The sequence below is a fragment of the Phyllostomus hastatus genome, unplaced genomic scaffold (genome assembly GCF_019186645.2).
Source record: "Phyllostomus hastatus isolate PE091 unplaced genomic scaffold, TTU_PhHast_1.1 phas_scaffold_78, whole genome shotgun sequence".
NCBI lineage: Eukaryota > Metazoa > Chordata > Mammalia > Chiroptera > Phyllostomidae > Phyllostomus > Phyllostomus hastatus.
Genome location: NW_025334041.1, coordinates 86,127,644 through 86,148,475, shown reverse-complemented (window position 1 = coordinate 86,148,475; position 20,832 = coordinate 86,127,644). Strand labels below are relative to the sequence as shown.

The following is a 20,832-nucleotide window of genomic DNA, read 5'->3' as shown; positions in this document are numbered from 1 at the left end:
CAGCAGTCCTCCCTGTCTGAGGAGTTTCTGGGCCAACCCATTCCTTGGGACTCCATTGGAATAAAGTAGAACCACTTCCCAGGTGTGGTCAAAGAAACTGGAAAGTACTAGTAACTACCACCTAAGCAAAGACACCTGGAAAAGGAGATGCCTGAGTCAGGAGGGGTGAGGGAGGGGGAAGTCCTGGAGACACAGAACACACTGGGTCTTTTTTTAAAATTGATTTGAGAGAGCGAGAAAGGGAGAGGGAGAGAGAGAGAAAGAGGGAAACATCGATTTATTGGACCACTTATGTGGATGCATTCATTGGTTGATTCTTATATGTGCTCTGATCAGGGATTAAACCTGCAACCTTGGGGTATCAGGATGACACTCTAACCAACTGAGCTACCCAGCAAGGGAAAGCCAGACACCAAGCCTCTAAGCCCACCCCACCCCCAACCAATCCTGTCAAAGGATCCACGGTCCCACTCAAAAGGCTGACCCAGAATGTCACATACCCCACTCCCACCCCACCTACCCAGATGCACACCCTGCACAATCCCACCCCATTCAGGCACTAAAGAGATACACACACCAACACAGCTTTGTGGTTCCAACTGTTTTATACCGAAATACACATGGGCTGATGCAAAAAGAGCTGGACTGGGGGGGAAAGAAACGATGAAAGTGGTGATCCCAGCGTTCGATGTCACCAACTCTCGGAGCATGTGCCAGTCTGCCTGTCTGTCTGCCACCCTGGTGGGACGGTCAGGCCTGAAGGTCTGGAGGAACTCAGCTGAGCTGGGCCGAGGAAACAGCCAGTCCTGGACCAGAGAGTCCTCAGCTGAAGGGTTTCACCAGCTTCATGGCAGCATAGTTCTAGAGGAAAGGAGGAGACAGAGACACATGACAACAGCTGCCAGGAGGGACAGAGCCGCAGAAGGAGGTGCACCTACTCAACCACCTGTCCGGACCTTGCCCTCACCTCTCCTTGCCTCACTCAGCTCAACACTACCCTCCTGGTGCTCTTGCCAATCACACAAGCCCAGACCTTCCTGGAACTCCTCTGGAACCCTTCCACTTGGGGGCCACAGCTCATCAGTCCGGGGCCCACTCTCATGTTCTAACCAGCTGCCAAGAGGGTTCTGACCAGCAGGGCCTGCCCCGGCCTCTTCCGTCAGACAGGTGGCCTGAAGGCATGGCCATGGCTCTCCCCTCCCACACGGACTCAGAGCTCACTAGCCACCACTCTCCTGTCCAGAAAGCAGAGAGAGAGAGTTGGGGGGCTGGGTGTACAGATGACCCACAATGCAGGCCAGCACCTGGGATGGGTCACCCCTGATTAGACTCTGGCTGCTGCTGGATTGAAAGGAATCTCCCATCCCCACTCCTTCCCCCCAAACCATGAAAACACATACAACACAACACAGGGCTCCTAATTGGGACAGTATGTTCCCCAGCGCCAGCCCAGGAAAGCCAACTCTGGAAACAAAGCCTTCCCGCCAGATCGCCTCCTGCCTCCCTATACTGGCCCTGCTCCCGGCTGACTGGCAGGGCGCTGGAAGGAATCAGACAGGCTGCCCTCCTTGTCTCCCTCCCAGGGGAATTTCCAAGAGGGTGAGGGATTAGACCAACTCGAGGGAAGCAGCCTTGGCCTTGGGCTCCTCTCTACCCCACCCCCTGCCCTTTCCTTGGGCCCAAAAAGCCAGGTGAAGGTCTCAGGGCCAACCAGGTAATTGAGCAACTTGGCTGGAGAGAAGCAGGATTTGCCCAGGTCACGGCAACGGTCTGCCAGCACAACCATCTGTAGCCTCAGGCCCTGGCGCCCCTTTGGCTCTGGACCTCTCACCAAGGATCTGCCCCCCATATGCCAGCCCTGGGACAGGGAAGGAATGGTTGGTATTATAAAGATGACAATTCCCAGAAGAATTCAAAGGAGTGTGACAGTCACTATTGGGGACCTAGGAGACAAGGGAGGGCTCTGACCAGGTCTAGTGGTCAAAGCGCTGCTCTGCTCCCGCCCACAGGGCCTGGGGCTAAGGCTGCCCCAGGGACAAGGAAGGATCAAGGGCTGGGTGACTGGAAATCTCTTTCTCTCACAGCCAGGCAGCAATGCCTCCCTCCCCGGACCCCGAGGGCCTGGTCTGCTGCCCAAGTGCCTCACAGGGAAGGGACCAGCTGGCCGGGGGCAGGAGCTAGGCACAGAAAGGACAGGGATGATGTCACTCTAGCCCTGCCCCTGCACATCTCTTAGCTCTTCAGGAGGAGGGGGCTTCATGTGAAACCCCCCCCCCCAAGGAAGGTGAAAGAGCTCCCCTACCCACAGTGATAGTGACTGTAGGTTGAAGCTGACCTAGCCCAGTCCCATCTGTCCTTATGCTGATGGGAGGGCCTTGCCAAGGTCACACGGAAGTCACTGGCAGAGGCAGAGCCCAGCCAACATCTCCTGACTCCAAATACAGAGCTCCATCCTGCATGACAGCAATTCTGAACCCTGAACGTACCCAAAAGGCAGGTTCTCCTCAGCAAACTGCGGCCGGCCCAGGACTCTGCATTTCTAACTAGCTCCCTGGGGCTGCTGCCACTGCCGCTCCTCAAGTTGTTAGAAATGCTGTTCAAGGTCATTTCATTATAATGTTGCTAAGATGCCATAGAAACTTACCACCTGGTTTTGTTATATGTCATTTCACTTAAAGTGGCAGAATCTATTGATGATGGTGAGTGAGCATTTACTGTATCAGGAGAGTGCTCCCCTTGTGATGAAGATAGTTAAAACCACAAAACCATCACTGTCAGTCCCGGACATGGACTGCGGGACCAGCAGAGGGGACTGTCTGGTCTGGGCCCTAAGTGACAAAGGAGGCTCTAGGGCCAGGATGGCCAATGCAAGGGTCTGTACCACTTGTCTTCTGTCTTCTAAACTCCCCTGGGCTGAGCCTCATGATGGAGCACTTGGTTGCACCCCTGTCTACTCTCCCTCACTGGCTTCACTGTGTCCCCAGGGGACTGAGCTCTCCACCAGAATGAGCCTCATCACCTTCTCCTTCATCCCCACAACACCTGCCCACCTCTCAGACATACTGCACAGTCTTAATAAAGTCCTCACCTGAAGGACATATGGCCAGATGCCCTCAAAATGAGAAGAGGTGAGCCTGAGGGATGCTGGGCAAGTGCAACCTCACCTTCCTGACTCGGCAAGCCGGGCCTGCCACATCTGGGGACACCAGATCCCAGGCCCTCAAGGCAGCTCATACTCCAGGGCACCAAACTTATGCATGCCCTTCCATGGCCCATTATCCAACCTTGTATTGGTAATTTCTTCTTCCTTTGCTTCAAAGTGCCCTCCAAACTTCACAGGCTTCAGTGCCCCACAGCCTGGGCACATCCCTGGACAACAGTCATACCTGGCCGATCAGCCATGACTCTTCTCGCTGAGCCTCAGAACGCATTTCGGCAAGGTGCTCCAGGCTCCAGCCAGCTCAGAGGGCCTGGCCTGCAGCCAGACACACCAGCCACCCTGCACCTAGGCCCTCTTTTGTCACTGAACAATACCTTCTGCTGTTCCCTAGTCTACATCAGGGACTGAAGGGGATGGCACGGTACTTTTAACTATAAGAAGTGCACTCTGCTGATACAGTAAGTCCCCACTTAACATTGTCAGTAGGTTCTGCCACATTAAGTGAAACGACATATAATGGAACCAATTTTTGCCACAGGCTAATTGATATAAACAAGAGATAAGTTCCTGTAACAACATCTCAACATTATAATGAAACAGCAACCTCGCCTCGAATGGCACTTCTAACAAATGGAAAACCTGCTGACACAGGGGCTTGCCAGTCCCAGGAGAGCACGCCCTCCACATGCCTCCTCCTCCTGGAGGGCTCACACAGGCACACACCGCACAGCGAAGGCTGCCCCCTGTGGGCACGCTGCACTCGGCCAGTGGCTGGCGCTGCCCCAGACTGGGGTCCACAGTGTCCAGAGCCCTGGGTTAGGCACTGTGCACAGGCTGCTGTGCAGCCCTGAGCCAGTCCCTACCCTCTCTGGGTGTCCCCTTCTCTGCCATTCCAATCAGAGTGACATGGAGTTGAATATGCCATTCTCTCCACTTTCATACTAATTTGAAAATTTCATTTTGATAAGGTTAAAAATTGTGAAGAATATACAAAGTCAAGTATCAGCCCAGTAACACTGTGGTCCCTCCAAGGTTTGAAGTCCCAGAAACACTGGTGTGGGGGCCAGAGCATTTTCAGGGCTCCCCTGAGAAGCGGTGAGGACCAGGGAAGCTCAGACAAGAATAGGCCCCATATCCTCCTCCCTTGGGTGGGGAGACATAGAGCTGAGGAGAGGGGGCAGCAGCTGGCTTCTTACCAGGTGAAAGGGGCCTTTCAATGTGCATTGTGCCACGTGAGAGACTTCTGGGCCACCTCCTGTGCACCCACACCTTCTCCCTTGCCTACTCTGCTGCAGAAGGCAGGACACACTCTATCTTTGTCCTCAGATGGACAATGAGACCCTCTCTGGCCCCAGGCCCTCCCTTTTTCTGGACCCCAGCAGGTGCCAACCTCACAAACAGAGGGACCTTCTCCTCTGTCCTGCCATCCACACCTTCCCTTCCTAACCCAGCCCCACACCCTCCTTCAGGAAGGGTCCCCCACCCACTCCTTCCTGGGGGGCTCACCTTCTACCAACCCTTTGATTACGTAGTCTAAGAGCTTACTGAGGACAGTCATGTCTCCCCATCGAGATCGAGTTCAGTTTCCCCTGTTGGATTCCCCAAGGGCAAGACTTTGTCTCCCTGCCAGACCAGGGACTTCCCAGAGTAGGAGTCCTGTTTCCCTCATCAGACTATGGGCTCTGCAAGGACAGAAGCTACTTCTCTCCATCAGCCTGGGGGTCTCCAAGGACAAGGACAGACTCTCCACCCATGAGACAAGGTACTGCTGGAGGTCAGAGCTGTACGCCCACATTAGAGCAGGAGCTCCTTCAGGACAGGGCCTGTGCCTCCCCCTCAGGCCTGCTCACCGGGAAGGCATACACAAAGATGCCCAAGAACAGCAGCAGGATGAAGAGAATGATGAAGAGGATGATGGTGCACCGGAACCTCCGCCACAGGATGAACTTCATAGTCTTGTACGGGGAGGTGAACCAGAGGAAGGAGGTGTCAGGGCGCCTGGAAGTGGGATCGCAGAGGTCAGCAGGGCAGCCCTACCAGGACTGCTTTCCCCATGTTCTGCTCCCAAACCGCCCTGGTCCTCCATGGTCAGCCCCCAGGGGCTGCCCAGCCTCAAGCCCCCCAGTTCCTGCACCAAAACTCCCTTCAAACCTGCATTCCCTTCTTAAGCCTTTGCTATGGTGTGAACCCCACCACTGTTTCCCTCCTCTTCTTGATGCCAATAAGCCCTACATACTCTCAGAGGCCCAGTTCTCTGCCACCCGCTCCAGGACACCTTCTCTGCTGCCTTTTTTCCTTCCTGACCCAGGACTTAATAACAAACTAGAGATTTGGGGGCTGGGAAGAACCTCAAGGGGCTGTCACATTCAGTGATCAATGGACTCTGAGCCCCAGAGAAGCCAAGCCACCTGCCTAGATGCAAATGGCTGGTCCACAGTCAGGGAAGGATGGCGGCAAGTGAACCCAGACAGCTGAGTTTCTCTCACAACCAAGATCATCAAAATCTTCTCCTAGGTCAGCCTCCTGACTCAGAGAGCATGCAGAATTTTGTGTCTCAATAATGGCCAGTTTAACTGCATGCTGCTAGGTCTCCTGGGCCTGTCTTGCCTTTCCACCCAGATCCTAGCATCCTTGGGCCGGGACGGCTCTACCATGGCACTTGGGACAGCACCACAGTAAAGTGGGCTGCCTGCGCTAACTCTGATTCAAGCCACTCAGGCCACAGGGAAGCACCCACCAAATGCAGCCCTGACACCACTCCCCCTCCCCAACAGCAGTCTCTCATCCCCTAGGAACTGCCTTCAAGGCTTCTACACCCATTAGGGACCTATTGAGGTAAGGCACACAGGGACCATTCCCCCCATTTCACAGATGGGAAAAGTAAGGCTCAAAGACAGAAAGCCACATTGACACCACAGGAGAGCCACAGAAGGCTGCTTGGTCAAGAGAAAGACCTTGATTGGGCTCCAGAGCCAGTCAGACCAAGTGTGAGAATTCCAGCTTCACTGCTTTTCTTATTCAGCTTTGCTGAAATTGTTTCCTCATCTATAAAATGAGGACAACAATAACAACCCAGCAGAGAAGATTCCATAACACAACTGCACATGCTATACAACAGCTTGCTCAGCACACAATCAGCAGCTGCCCAGCAGTGCCTACTTCCGGAACCAGCCGAGGAGCCCAGTGTTCGTGGAATGATGTCTGTTGCCTGCCCCCTAACACTGTGCAGCCCTATCCGGGCCACATGGGCCTTGTGACCTCTGTGTGACTATGCAACAGATGCCTCCTAGACTGTAGCTACATGTTCCTGCCCCCCTGGGCACCAGGGGTCAGAGGCTAGACACTGACCTTGGGTCCTCGAGTTTGGGGTTCATGTTGGGCTCATCCCGGCCCTGGCCAGCAGGCCGCTCCTCATGCTCACTCTCTGCTACAATCTCCAAGGTCATCTCTAGCTTGCCCTGTGGGGACAGAGAGAACCTGGTGAGGAACACAAAGGCTCTGCCCAATGGCCTGGAGAAGAGTCATACCGGGACAGTTGTGAGAGCCACATTATTTATTTATTTTTAATGATATTGGGTTGAGCCGATCATAAAAGCAGTAACTGCTCCTTGTAGGATATTTATAAACTACAGAAATACACAGGCATCCCTTGTTTTATTGTGCTTTGCTTACCGTGCATTCAGATACTGCATGTTTTACAAATTGAAGGTTAGACCCTCCACCAGCAAAAAGATTCTGACTTGCTAAAGGCTCAAATGATGGTTAGTATTTTTTAGCAATATAATATTTCTAAATTAAGGTATGTACACTGCTTTTATAGACAATGCTGTTGCACACTTAACAAACTACAGTATAGTGTAAACATAACTTTTACATGCACTGGGAAACCAAAACATTCCTGTGACTCATTTTATTGTGGCTGTCTGGAACTGCACCCACAATATGTCCAAGCTCTACCCGTGTAAAGGAAGGAGGGCACCAGGCACACCTCCACTACGTGGAGCCGAGCGCTGTTAACATTTTTATGCATCAGAGCTGTTTTCTCTGCAAGTATATGAAACATCACAGTGTGTATGTATAGTTGTATGGCTTGCTCCTTTCACTTAGAAAGATATTCTATATAATTACATGTCCTTTAAAATTTGCTTGGCAATAGCTATAAGACAGTCTATGGGATGGTTGACCATAATTTGTTTCATAAACTACTTATTTTGGTTTGTTTAAGTAGTTTCCAACTCTGTAATATTATAAATCATGCTGCAACAAATATCCCAAAACACAATTTTTAAATTTTAGCTGGTTATTTCTTTAGGAGAGATTTTTAGAAGTGGGATGACAGAAGGCAAAGGCATAAATATTGCTAAATCTCTTGCTGTCTATTACAAAATTGCTTCGCACATGGCAAAACCATCAGCACCCCCAGCAGAAATAAATGAGGAGCCTGTCTCTACATCTTCACCAGCAACAAGCATTTCTATTTTTTAATTCTAATTTAATAGGCAAAAAGTTTTCACATTAAAAATATGTCTTTATTTTCCCTGGCTTGTGTGGGTCGGTGGATTGAGCACTGGCCCATGAACCAAAGGGTCGCCAGCTCAATTCCTAGTCAGGGCACATGCCTGGGTTGTGGGCCAGGTCCCCAGTAGGAGGTGTGCAAGAGGCGACCACACGTTGATGTTTCTCTCCCTCTCTTTCTCCCTCCCTTCCCCTCTGTCTAAAAATAAATAAATAAAATCTTTTTAAAAATCTTTTAAAAATATGCCTTTATTTACTATCTAGAGGGAATAAACCTTTTTAAATGTGCAATGTCCAATTTGTACTTCTTTTGGGTATTATTTATGCAGGCCCTTTGCTCATTTCTCTGTTGAGGTGTTAGTTATTTCTTGTTAATTGTAATTCCTTATACAACAAAAACATCTTATTTCAAGGGCCACTTTAGGGGTTGGCTGACTGCCTGCTATTTTTAAATAAACTGGCAGGGATTCACTTCCTCTGCAGAGGAAGGACAGTTCACAGTCCCCTGTCACACCCTTGAGCAGACTCTGGGCAAGAACAGTAATGCAAAGACAGTCCCATGTAGGCTCCCGCTCAAATGACAGAGGCATGACCCCTGTCCTCTGCAGGAGGTCCAGGCCACAGGGGATCCCAGCACACAGATCATGGTGAAGGCTAAGGAGCAAGAGTACAAACAGGATCATCAGAGGGGAAAAACAGGGTCAGAGGGAGATAAGGGCATTTTAGATTTAAACAGGCTCCCCTGATCTATGAGCCTCAAGGGAAGGAAGGCTGGGAACTAGAAAGGAAAGAGGGCTGGTGCCTTGGAAAACTGAGAGGGTGGGTGAGACAGGGGGAGAGGAGCACGGATGTGCCCTGTAAACCCTACGGAAGAGTAGCCCCATGCCTCCACCGGGTCAAGGGGAGCAGATTTACCGCTAGTATCTTCTTCTCGCCCTCCTCTGCCACACAGGGCCACCAGCCCTTCACTGTTTTCTGTTCGAAAAGGGACACAAACCACTCCGGGTGGAAAGTGTCATCCAGAAGGTCCAGGGAGCACTTCTCAGCTGTCTTGGCAGGCTTGGGCATGCGGTTGAGGTCCAGCTGCAAGGCACCTGCAGCAGAGAGAGCAGTTTCTCAATCCTCGGCTACCCTGCCCGGGGCTGGGCGGGTACCACAGAAACTCACTGCCACCTCCTCAGCCTCCAGCCACATGCTCAGCCACTGGTCAAAACCCTCAAACTGCAGCTCCCCATCCATGCCCTCTTATTCCCTCTATATAGCTTCCCATCCATCTGCATGGGCCCACTAATCTACCCTTATTGATCCACCTTAAAGAGCTTCCCACTACTCAACTATTCATCCTACTATGCACGAATCCATTCATTCACCCACTGTCTACATCTTATCATCCATCAATTTTTTATTGTTTTTATTGTGGTAAAATCTATATGACATAAAATTTGCTATTTTAATTCAAAATTTATCACCCCTAAAAGAAACAGTATACCCATTAGCAGTCACTCCCCATTCCCCCTCCTCCCGACCCTGGCAATCCCAAGCCTACTTTCTGTCTGTATAGACTTGCCTATTACAGACATTTCGCATAAATGGATCATACAATATGTGTATATTTCTTGTGTGGCTTCTCTCACTTAGCAGGTTTTCAAGGTTCATCCATGTTATATAGCATGTGTCTGAATTTCATTTCTTTCTACAGCTGCACAATACAGCACTGTATGGACAGACCACACTTTCCTGGCTAATGTTTATCGTTGTGATGGGGCCATTACAGTCCAGCCTGCTGGCCCCATACAAAGCTGTCCTCTTCACCCCACTTCCCACGCCTGCAAGAGCCCATCCTTCAGCTCAGTGCTCCCTGCTCCCCAGCTCAGGGTTTCAGCACACTTACTTCTGTCCCACTAGAACCCTGCCTGGGGCTTGGGGGTTGGAGCTGGGCTCATTTGTTCCATCATTACTCAGGCACATAGTGAAGTATGTCTCAAGCCCCTCACTTGCTGGACTCAGTCTGTATCTAGACTAAAGGATGGGGTGGAGAAGGGTGGGAGGCATCCCTGCAAACCTGTAGCCAGCCAGTGATGGCCAGTGTGGGCTGCTCTGCCTTCAACCTGTGTTTCCCTCTCTTCCTTATCCACCTGAGTCCTCCCGTCCAACACGGCCCAGTGTTCAATGCCACCTCTGCCAACAGACCCACCCTGCTGACCACTCTGGCACTACTCTGCATCACAGACTCACTCAGCAGCACCGTGACTCCAAGCTCCCTGAGGCAGAAAGAAGATTGCACCTGCGGCCCACCAGCCGAGAGCAGCACACACAGTGGGGCTCCTAGGGCAGCCCCGATGTGTGGAATGGTGCTGACCAGAGACAGTGCTCACCCAGAAAGTCGTCGAAGGAGAACTTGTCATTGTCCCAGATCTGGAAGATCACACGCGCTGGGATTTTGCTCTCAGTCTTGTCCAGCCTCCAGAAAGCATCCTGGCCCAGAGAAGGAGCCAGGAAGGAAGCAAGAAAGAGAGGTTAGAGAGAGGCAGTGATCCCTTCCAGCCTGGAAGGTTGCCTGGAGGAGGCAGTGGAGTGGGACATCCCTCAGGGACTTGCCAGAGTGAGGTCCTGGCAGGAAGACTGATAAGACCTCAGAGCCTCAGAGAGCAGGGTCCAAGGTTCGGGAGTGTACCAATCAGGACCCCTTCACATACCCTCCTAATTCCTCCTTTAATCCTCTCAATTCCGTGATTCAACATTGTCACTCCCATTTTGCAGATGATGAAACAGAGGCTTGGAGAAGAGTTGGCCCAGGATCTGACAGCTAATAATAATATTAATATTACATATCTTATGCACCAGCCCTTTATCATTACGAACTCATTTATCCTTCCAATAACCTATAAAGACACTGTCCTTGCAACTGAGGAAACCAGAGCATGTAACCTGTGAGTCATGCCCCTGGGAAGTGGCAAGGCAAGGTTCACACCTAGGAAGTCAGAGTTCAGAGTCCTGTTCCCTCCTCTAAATCCTGCTCTGCGCTTGCAATATTGGGGATGAGATGGAGTGGCTGGGAATCTGAGGCTCCCCTCTCCCCAACCCTGGCTGTCGCCAGAAGGATCCCCCTAACACACTGCTGTAAGGAGCTGACACTGGGAGGCAGTGACCCCAGCTCCTCCCTCACCACACCAACCCACCCACCTTTGCCTCCAAGAGCTTGTCAAAAGCCTCTGGTGCTGGAAAGTTCACCATTCCTGCTCTCCTCATCCCACCTCCCTCAGACCAGGCAGCCAGAAACAGTGTCATCTTGGGCCTCTTCCCAGAGGTCATTTGGAGCTACTGCAGGATGGGGACTGTACATGCCAAGACCTGGGTCCAGCCACACTCAACCCAAAGAACTGCTGCTGGGGCTTTCCTGCTCATGCCTGTTCTCTGTCCTCTCACTATAGCTTCACCTGAGAGGGTGGCATGCACAGGAAACACTCTGCCCAGCCCGCAGACCATGGTGGCCAGGTCCTGAGTGCCAGACCAAAGAAGGGCCTGACCGAGCCTTAGAGGGACAGACCCTATAGGGTGCTGGGGAGTACTGCTTACCACATGGGGTTTTTCTGGCCCTGGGTGCCCTGCACACACAGCCTTGCTGCCCAGTCAGGGCCATGCCTGCTGTGTGGCCACCCCCGGGTCTTGCAGGCACACAGTCCTCCTGAATCAAAGACCATGCCTGGCAAGGAACAGCCACCTTGCAAAGCACCAGCCTCAGTCTGGACTGCAGCCGGAGTTGGTGAGGGGGCTCCAGTCCCCAGCTGGGCCTTTGCCCCCTGAGCCCCTGTCTGGTGCTCCCCCCGCCTTTTCCGGGCCCCAGCCCTCCTGCAGGTGCCTCCATCCTCTGGTGGGGCTTTTATGGCCAGCACTGCAGGCCCGCCTGCACAGGCCGCCAGCAGCATCCATTCCTCTGGCCGGCCTGGTTTATGGGCTCAGTAATGAGCCAGAGGTTCAAACGGCCCCTGGTGGGAGCAGCTGGGCTGGGGCTCCAGCCTGGGGAATGGCCCCCCAGGTCCCAGGCGCTCATTATGCTCCCGGTCTGGGCCCTTTTACTAGCTGTTTATTTGCAGGGTGGGTGCCTGACGAGCAGGCAGGCCCCGGTGGGTGTGCTGGGCTCCAGGTGGGGAGCCAGCCAGGGCAACCAGCGGTGGTTCAAAGCAGCCAGATGAAAGGAGACCTTGTACTTTACGACAGTCTCGTCTGGTTAATGGGGTCCCTGGAGGGCCTGCCTGCCAGAGGCCCTGAACCCCTTGGCAGAGGGCTGGCTCTGTGGCAGGACCTGAGAGCCCAGAGGCAGTGTAGCAACCCCGGACAAACCCACCCCCAGACTAAGTCTGTTAGCCCAGACTGGCTCATTGGTGCCCCGCTGTGAGCTCAGCCCCACCAGCCTCCCAGGGCCCCTTTTCCCACAGAGGGACCACAGGCTCTTCCTGGGCCAAGCCAGGCCCCTCCTTGCTATTCCTGGTTGACTTCAGAACCCTGTGGACCCTGTTTCTCAAGCTCCTCTTCAACCTCCTCCACCCCTCCCTCCAGCCACCCTCTCCAGGAGCCCGGTACCACACTGAGTTCCCGGTCCTTCACAGCCCTCCCCACTCCTGAGTGAGCCTTCTAGACACCAACTCCTCTTCCTCTTCTCCACCCTGCAGTCTCCTCATCCTTTTGTGCCTAGACCAGGCTAGGCCGCCAGTGTCAGCCCAACTCTCTCCTTCTTCCCTGCCCTGTGCCTGCAATTCAGAGAGGAAACACCATCATTGCCAGAATGGAGCCACCTCCAATTCTTAACCAGCAATGCTAACTGGGCCTCAGTTAATCCTTCTCTATACCAGCAATGACTCTGCTCTCCCCCTCTCCCACTTTCTTTTTCCCTCTCTCTCCCCTTCTCTCTTCCTCACTCAGCATAACAGCTACTTCCAGCATTTATCATTTGTCTCAAATCACCTGCCGCAGTGCCAGGAGATCATCTCTCCTCCAATTTTGTAGACAATACAGAAGCCTCTGCTTGCTGCAACTCCTTGCTGACATCTCCACTTGTCACAGTAAAGAGAACTCATTGTGACAACTGGCCCGCCTCTCATCTGAGCAGGCCAATCTATGTCTGCCAACCTTGGTTTCCCATCCAACCCAGCCCCTTTCAGGGCTTGGTGAGCACCAAAGTAGGTGTGCAGCATGCCTCAGCACTCCCTTCCCCACTCCCAGCCCCCACTCCCAGCCCCACTCCCCCTCTGTCCACAGCAAAGGGACACGGTGTGTGTTTGCTTTGTTATGGAAACACTGTGTGATGGACAGGCACACTGAGCATAGACAAACAAGGTTAAACCTGCAAATGGGCTGGGGTTTCCCTGCCTGCACGGAACACAGGGCCAAAGCTAAATTCTACTCTCTGGCAGGCCCTACACAGTGATCCCCAGGTGAAAGAATTTATTTAACCTTGTTTAAGCCATATTTTCTTTGATGGTTTCTGAATGTTCCACAGAACATTCTGGTTTATCTAAAGCGCATATGATTCTGTGAGTTGGGTCAGGAGAGGGTCACACAGAAGGGATATAATAAAGAAAATTAAGAAGACCTAGTATATTGAAGTACATTATATATTTCCCTTCTTTAAGACACTCAACCAGTCAGGAAAGAAAGAAGAGTCATAGAAGTTTTGTGGCTTCAAACCTTGAGCCACCTCAGGAAGGAACTCGGACTAGCAGAACCTAAACACCAGAGAGGCATTTACTCTGTCGAGTAAGAGAGAACCTCAGTGCAGAATTGATTCCAGGTGGGGCACTGGTGGGCAGAAACTGCAGCAGAGGCCCCCTCCACCTCCAGGCAGCCTGGCCATGAGACCCTCCCTGCCCACAGCACCCTCTTCACTGTGTTCTGCGTCTGCTCTGTAAAGGCAGATGTAGAGCCACTGGGAGGGAGGCTACCTGCTTTCCTCCTGTCTCAGGAGCAACACTAGACAATGCTGAGACACAAGGAGCAGAGGTCCCTGCATCCACTCCCCTCTCTGGCTGACACTGACAGCTCCCCCAGGTGCCCTCAGCCTGGGGTGAGAGAAGGGAGGTTGAGAGAGAAGCACAGTGGCTTCCAGGCCTGGAAGGGCAGAATCACTCCCTGGTGACTGTCCAGCTTGGACAGTAACCACAGGTGCCAGACATGGAAATGTGAGAAACTAGGTAGGAGCAACTTAGCTAAGCAACACCCAATTCTACGGACAAACCCATCCCTATGCCAGGTAGGCCCCTCAGAAGCTCTAAAGGGTCTGCTCTACTGCCCCACTGATGGCCACACTGTTTCCCTATAAATGTTCTTCCCACTGGGACCCCATGAGCCTTCCTCCTGTTTGGTTTATCTGGGGTTTCAAGAAAGGCAGCGGTTTTAGCATTTACATATGGTGGCTGCGGCAACAGTGTGGGGTGGTTGTGGGACAGCAGCAATAGTAGCGATGGCAATAGTGGTGAGGGTGTAAGGAGTAGTGGGCATAGTGAAGACACTGGCAGTGACTTTGGAGCTAATGGAGCAGTGGTGGAAGCTGTGGCAATGGTATGAGTAATGTGGACAATGGAGGCAGTGATGATATTGGCAGTGAGGGGACAATAGAGGTGGTTGTAACATTGGTAGTCAGTGATGTGGACAATGGAGGCAGTGGTGACATTGGCCATGAGAAGACAATGGTGGTGGTGGCACTGGCAGTGAGGGGACAATGGAGGTGGTGGTGACACTGGCAGTGAGGGGTAAGGGAGGTGGTAGTGACATTGGCAGTGAGAAGACAATGGAGGTGGTGGTGGTAGCACTGGCAGTGAGGGGACCATGGTGATGGTCATTCTGCAATGACCACAGTACTTGGTCCAACAGTGGTGGGGCAGCGGTAAGGGCAATGGCAAGCCAGTAACTGTAGTATGATCATGCTGACATTAGAAAGCCCCAGAACTAGCACCCTGGGGACAGGAGCAACACTCACCTTCTTGGCAATGAGACAGACTTGCTCAGCTGGCAGGTAGTTGAAGGGGAAAATGAACCTCCAGTTAAAGTTGCCTTCGCCTCCCAGAGACCGATAATGCACATCTGTCTTCTGCTTGTGTTCTTCAAAGCCAACCATCCAACTAGACATACGATTTTTAAAGAACATTTTAAATTAGGGTTTCCACCACAATATGCATCCTCAACTTAAGCAAACAAGGAATTAAGAAGGCAAATGAACTTGATAAGTGATGAAGGAAAAATAATTCCCAAGAAATCATGACATACCAAATGTGCCACAAGCCTTTAAACATTCTAAATTTTATCTTAATGAACATCTTCAGACCTTGTAAGTTCAACCCAAATATCAATGTGGAAGAAGAAACCTAGTTGGGGAACAACTCCCAAAGGCAGAGACCATGCCCATGAGACCCTCCCTCCTTTCTTGTCCTCCCTGACCTTCCTTACACCAGAGCCCCCTTCACAATGGGACATCACCCCAAAAGGAAAAGAAGTGACTATGGAGCTGAGATAGGAGGGCAGGAGGATGACTCCCTACCCTTTTACATAAATGTCGCTCATCTTTTCCCCCGTGATGCTGAGGTCATCCAGGATCACGTCCTTGGTGTTCCAGATAATACAACGCAGGAAAAACCTATGGAAAAGATGATTCAAATCACATGGATTCCCCACCAACAGGTGGGCAGTCCTTGACTGAGAAGCCAAGGAACCAGCTCACCCAAGAAGACTTCAATGCTTGCCTGGCTGGGTATTTGGCCACAAGACTAGTATCTTGTGGCCTGGGTGGTCCAAAGCCTGGCCCAAGAGCAAATTCCTCATCCCACCCAAGCTAGCAAGGACCATCCCTCCACCCCACTCAGCTCCAAGCCTATGGCTGGAGTAAGTCACCTTCTGGCTCTCCGTGGGGTAATGTTGAAGGCAGGTCCAGGTTGCCCCAGGGCCTTTGGAAACAAGTCGATCCACATCTGCAGCTTCCCCTGAGGAGACATGACCCTGTTCTCTCACCACCTTTTTCATTCAACCACATTCTACTGACCATCTGTTCTTGGGGCACGTGACAGAGAAAACCGAGGCCCTGCCATGGAGAGGTCCGCTGCCCAATAGGGGAGGTGCCCTAAATGGGACCACAGGGCCAACTGCAAAGGTGAATCCACTGGCACAGGCTGATAACTTTGGCCTGTGCCTAGGGGGTCAAAGGGGAGGGAAAGCTTTTCAGAGATGACGGTTCTGAGCTGAGTCTCAGTGCAGCAGGTGATAAAGTGGAGAAGGGCATTTCAGGCCACGGGAATGGCCTACACAAAGTCCTGGGGGGCTGGATAATATCCACAACAGGAAACCACTCCACCTGCCACCACTCAGCTCCCCATCTCCCTGCAGTCCAGGTGTTGTTTCTGTCCTCATCTTATCAAAGAAGGAGCAAGAACTGAAATTAGTTCTTCAGGGTCCTAGAGCTAGAGAGTGCAAGACATTCTGACATCTGACACCTATCATGTCCCTCTGGGGAGCTGGTGGCCACAACACCAAGGAGAAGAAAGCACTGTTTCAAACAGTAGTCAGGGTGTCCTCTACGTGTTCTCAAAGGCACCTTCATGGCTGCCTCGGCCCCCTCTTTGCTGGAAACTTTTTCTCTCCTCCTGAGCTCACCTACCCTGTGCCTGCTGTCCCTCTGCTCACCCTCCTTCTGCATGGGAGGACACCCTTATCCCTCCTGATGACTGCTCTCTGTGGCTGCTCTGCCATTCTGCCATAGGGTGCTCATCACCCTGTCTGAACTCCCCACTGCAGCCCAGCATGGGGCCAGCCATCTGAGATATCACTGACTGATGACAGGGGAAGGCACCCTGAGGCCAGGCTGAAAGAGCAAGGCTTCAGAAAGCCTCATGGGAAGTCAGAGGTCCAGCCTACATGGGGTTGAAGGAGGCAACTCAGGCTCACTCCCCAGGGCCTAAGGGCTGCAGGTAGTCAGAGGAGGCCAGGCCCAAGAGGTCCCCAAGAAGGCCAACAGTGATGACCACTCAGTCTGTGGAGAAACACCCTCAAGGAGGAACCTGCCAAGTCATGTGATCCCCACTGGTGCCACTGGGATGTCCATGCTGTCCTTGGGGTGGGTCAATGGCCTACCTGCTCGATGTCTGGCTGGAGGGGGCTATAGAGAGGCCGAGACTCCACATGCTCTGGGACCAGGCCCTGCTGCTGGAGAATGTGCAAAGCCAGACGCTCCTCCACTGGGCCCAGGTGTGGGTTTGGGACCCTGCCAGCCTCTGCCACAGAGAGAAGCCAAAAAAGTTGTGTGTGCTGAGTGAGCAAGAAATGGTAGGGAGACCTTGGGGCCTAGGATGCCCTTAACCCCTGCAGCCTCCCCCTAGGCCAGACATCCTTCTTCTGGCCCTTATATCTCACTCTTTGTAGGGGAAACCTCGCTGTCCATGGGCTCCAGGCTTAAAATCCAGATTTCTCATGGCCATGATTTCTACCAAGCCTCTTCTGTAAGCTCTTCTTCCTCTTTTCCACCAATTCGAATACTGACTGCCTGCCAAAGCCCACCCCTTCCAGGAAGCCCTCCCTGACTGCTCCTAACTCTGAGCCTCAGCAACCTCTATACCCAGACAGGGCATCTACATGCTCTTACTGCTATTCTCTGGTTCATGCAAGTTGTTCTATTAGTAGCAGTAGCTAAAATAATAGCAATAACAGCAAACACTTATAAGCAAGAACCAGGCACTGTTCTTCATAGGTATGAACAGGTTCAATCCACATACTAACACTAGAAAATAAGTACTCTTATTATCCCCATTTTACAGATAACAGAAATGAAACACAGAGCAGTCACCCAGCGGGTCAGCAGGGCAGCTGAGACCACATACTCAGGAAAGGTGCATGGCTGGACATGAACACTCCCCCTTGTGCTTTCCAGGTACAGCCCCTACCTGCCAAGGACTGGTGCTGAATGGGGTGAGGACTCAGGGGTAGCTCTGACCCTGACAAACTTGGCCAACCAGCCAGAAACTTGAACCTGGAACTTCCGTGAGAAACCTTGATTGGGGTGAGAGGGTCTGTATGTCTATACACACATCCACACACAGGTATGTATATTCAGGTGCACCCAAATCCACTGTCTCATGCACATGGGCAAACACACACACTCATCAAACCTGTCCTGTCCACTTTAATAGGTGCCACTAAGTAAGCAGTAGGGCATCACAGAAGGACCACTGGGCCAGGAATTTGGCACTGCTCTTAACTGTCTGGGTGACTCTGAGCAGGTCATTAACCTCTCTTGTGGCCTCAAAAGTTCTTATCTGCAAAAACAGGCTGATGGAAGACCACACCAACTCTAGCTCTCTGGCTTTCCTTTCCTACAAATTTATGGCCATGAGCCCTGGCCCCTTTGCAAAAGCTGCTCACAGACTAGCAGAAAGAAATGAGACCATCCCTAAAACAGATACACATTCTTCTATAAGAGAAGGGAATGGGGACAGGGGCAGGAGCTAATGGAGTGGAGCTGGCTCAGCCATGACCTGGGAGTCAAGAAAATGGAAAAAGAAGGAAAGGATTTGGGATGGAGGAGGCAAAACCAATATGCCCCTTTTATAACCTCAGCACCAGCTCTGGCATCAGACATCTCTGAAACTGGCAGAATGTGTGCAGCCAGCTGGGCCCACAAACACCACTGGGGAGTCTTCTCTGGGTGGGCAATGTGGCCTGTGCATACCTCCGATGTGCAGGGACCGTGGAGTGGGATTCTCAGCCATGAGCATTAGGCAGCCACAGGGGCAAGGTGGGGGCTGCAGGGCTTCCTGCCTGCCCTTTGGATGCTTTAGGTGTAAGAACTGTGCATGGAGGCTCAGAATGTACCATCAAGCACAAGCTGGCAGCCTAGTGCAACTCAAGTAGAAAACTTTCTCAGACGTGGGCTATGCTCCAAACTCTGATCAAAGTCTGACTACCCAAATCCAGAAGCACACGGATTTTAACTATGACCCTGACCATGGCTTCAGACTCACTCCTGAAATTTGCCCTTAGATGGGCCCAACCTGGCAAGTGGACTGAGCTCTGACCTTGGCTCTACCTTGACCTCTTATTTCTACAGTAGTATCATAGGAAAGTACTGATCCCCAAAGTACCAAGCCCATCTGTGCCGCCCTGGATGATGATTCCAGACCACACCCTGCTGATGTGGGTTGTGCCTAGTTGGCCCCTTTATGACAAGAGAGTCAACAAAAGAGAAGAGGAAGAGGATGAGTCCATAGTGGTTTCAGGGCCATGTGGCAGCTCACCTATTTCTTCAATGGTATATTCTTTATCCTGAAACATCACACGGCCCGTCTGGTACATGGGGGCTTTGACTCGGTGCTGCTGGCAGAAGAGGTGGAGGAGCTGGGAGGGGCGGAGCTGGTCCCTCCACTGGTTCGGTCCAGAGCTGAGGCCAAAACACGAGACAAAGATGAGGTGCTCCAGGACACTGATGAGGGCAGAGGGGCATGCAGTGACCTGTGTATCCACATGCACAGCATCATCCAGCCTTCACCTTTATAGTGAGCACCCCATCTGGTCATTTATTATGACTGGGGATCTCCACTTTAAGAGAGAGACACTGAGGCCCAGAGGTAATAGGACTTGTTTAAATCCATACACACAGAATTGGAATTTAGATGTTTCCACTTTCCAGATTTAGAGGATCAGACCCAAATAAGAGCCAAGTTGGTAGGAAGTGGGTGGAAGCTGTCCACACATGACTTCACCTGACATAAATCCCCTCAGGGTCCATCTGGGGCCCATGTGTCCCATTGTCTGTCTCCTTCTCCTAACCCTCCTTCCTTCTTTCCCTCTACAGGCCCTCAGTGACACCTGAAGGAGAACTGGATTATAACATAAGGAAAAGCAAGGTTCTCAGACAGACAGGTTCAAATCCTAATCCCACCACTTACAAGCCATAATATCTCTGGACTTCAGTTTCCTTATCTGTGGAGTGGGGACAAGATCCCACTTGGACTGAGTGAGAGAACACCTGAGAAGTGCTTCGCCCAGAGTAGGCACACAGTGAGTATTCAGTATTCAGGGTATGGGACTGCTGTGACAGAGGCAGCCTGCCTGGTGCACCTACACACAGTAGGTCTGTGGGAGCCCACAACGAGCTCCAAACTTGGACAGCAGCCTGTTCTCCAGGTCGACAACCGTCTCTCCGATCTTTTCGTCCTTGGAAAGGAGGTCATAGTCATAGAGAGTGATCTTCAGGTCCTTCTCCAGAGGCAGAGTGCAGGTCAGCTCGAACATCCTGCAGGGGTGGGGGCACATGTCAGAACAACACCAGCTCCTTGATATCACCCAGCACAGTGGGAACTGAAGGGGTAGCAAGGCTAGAGGTGGAACTCGAAAGCCATGCCCGGCCTCCTCCTCTCCTCACAGGAGTAGCCCTGTAGTCCACCGTCCTTGGGTCTCCTGTTGCTCTTGACACACACCTCCCTAGCACTCTACTGGTACTAGGCTAGTCTGAGTGTGTGAGAGTGAACATGTGGTTTCCCCAAATAACCTGGACTGGGCACATAGCAGCCATCTGATGGACTGTAGAAGGAACGAATTGAAACAGAATACTAAAACTGAAGTTTCCACCAGGATACCAGAAGACAAGAAATGTGAAACTCCAGACCAAGGTGCTCTGGAATCCACCAAGGGGACAGCCTGGGGCCCACTTTCAGGACTCTTCAGGCTTCACACCTACTTCCAGAGTAGGATAGAGAGAGGGTTTATGAAAAAATTTCTTTGGAGAGAGCTCCTGCTATGCTTTGAGACCTCTATGCCCCACAGTGGCCAAATGTGAGGGTGTTGGCCCTTCTGCCTGGTGTGTTCTCCGCAGGTGGGAGACTCAGCCTGACACATACCCAGGGAAGTGGAAAAGCTTGTGGAAGAGAGGACAGAGGGGCTGCATTGCTCCTAGCTTGAATGGGCCACCATAGGCCATACGAGAGCCACTTGGAATTCTACCCCATGGGGCCTGGGGCTCCAACTGTGAGACTGTGGAGAGGCCCATCTGAGAACCAGAAAATAGAGGCTATCAGCTAAAGGGACATAGTATTTGCCACATCCCAAAATCTGCAGTGGGAGGACTCATAAGAAAATAAATTGGCTTTAAACACCTGACACTCAGAGGATGGCAGGATGACAGG

General features: G+C 52.0%; 1 protein-coding gene across 18 annotated transcripts in view; it reads right to left on the bottom strand.

The window, feature by feature from the left end:
* Positions 1–586: 586 nt before the first annotated feature.
* DYSF (dysferlin) overlaps positions 587–20,832 on the bottom strand; it is a 201,284-nt gene continuing 181,038 nt past the window's right edge. For all 18 annotated transcript variants that reach the window (XM_045828610.1, XM_045828607.1, XM_045828615.1 and 15 more), the window contains 11 exons: positions 19,773–19,943; positions 18,946–19,088; positions 16,790–16,929; positions 15,557–15,645; positions 15,207–15,302; positions 14,649–14,790; positions 10,051–10,150; positions 8,591–8,769; positions 6,509–6,618; positions 5,011–5,158; positions 587–861 (listed from right to left, as the gene is read on the bottom strand). In XM_045828610.1, the coding sequence (XP_045684566.1) occupies positions 823–861; positions 5,011–5,158; positions 6,509–6,618; positions 8,591–8,769; positions 10,051–10,150; positions 14,649–14,790; positions 15,207–15,302; positions 15,557–15,645; positions 16,790–16,929; positions 18,946–19,088; positions 19,773–19,943 (1,357 nt within the window). In that variant the 3' untranslated portion in view covers positions 587–822. The remainder of the gene's footprint in view (positions 862–5,010; positions 5,159–6,508; positions 6,619–8,590; positions 8,770–10,050; positions 10,151–14,648; positions 14,791–15,206; positions 15,303–15,556; positions 15,646–16,789; positions 16,930–18,945; positions 19,089–19,772; positions 19,944–20,832) is intronic.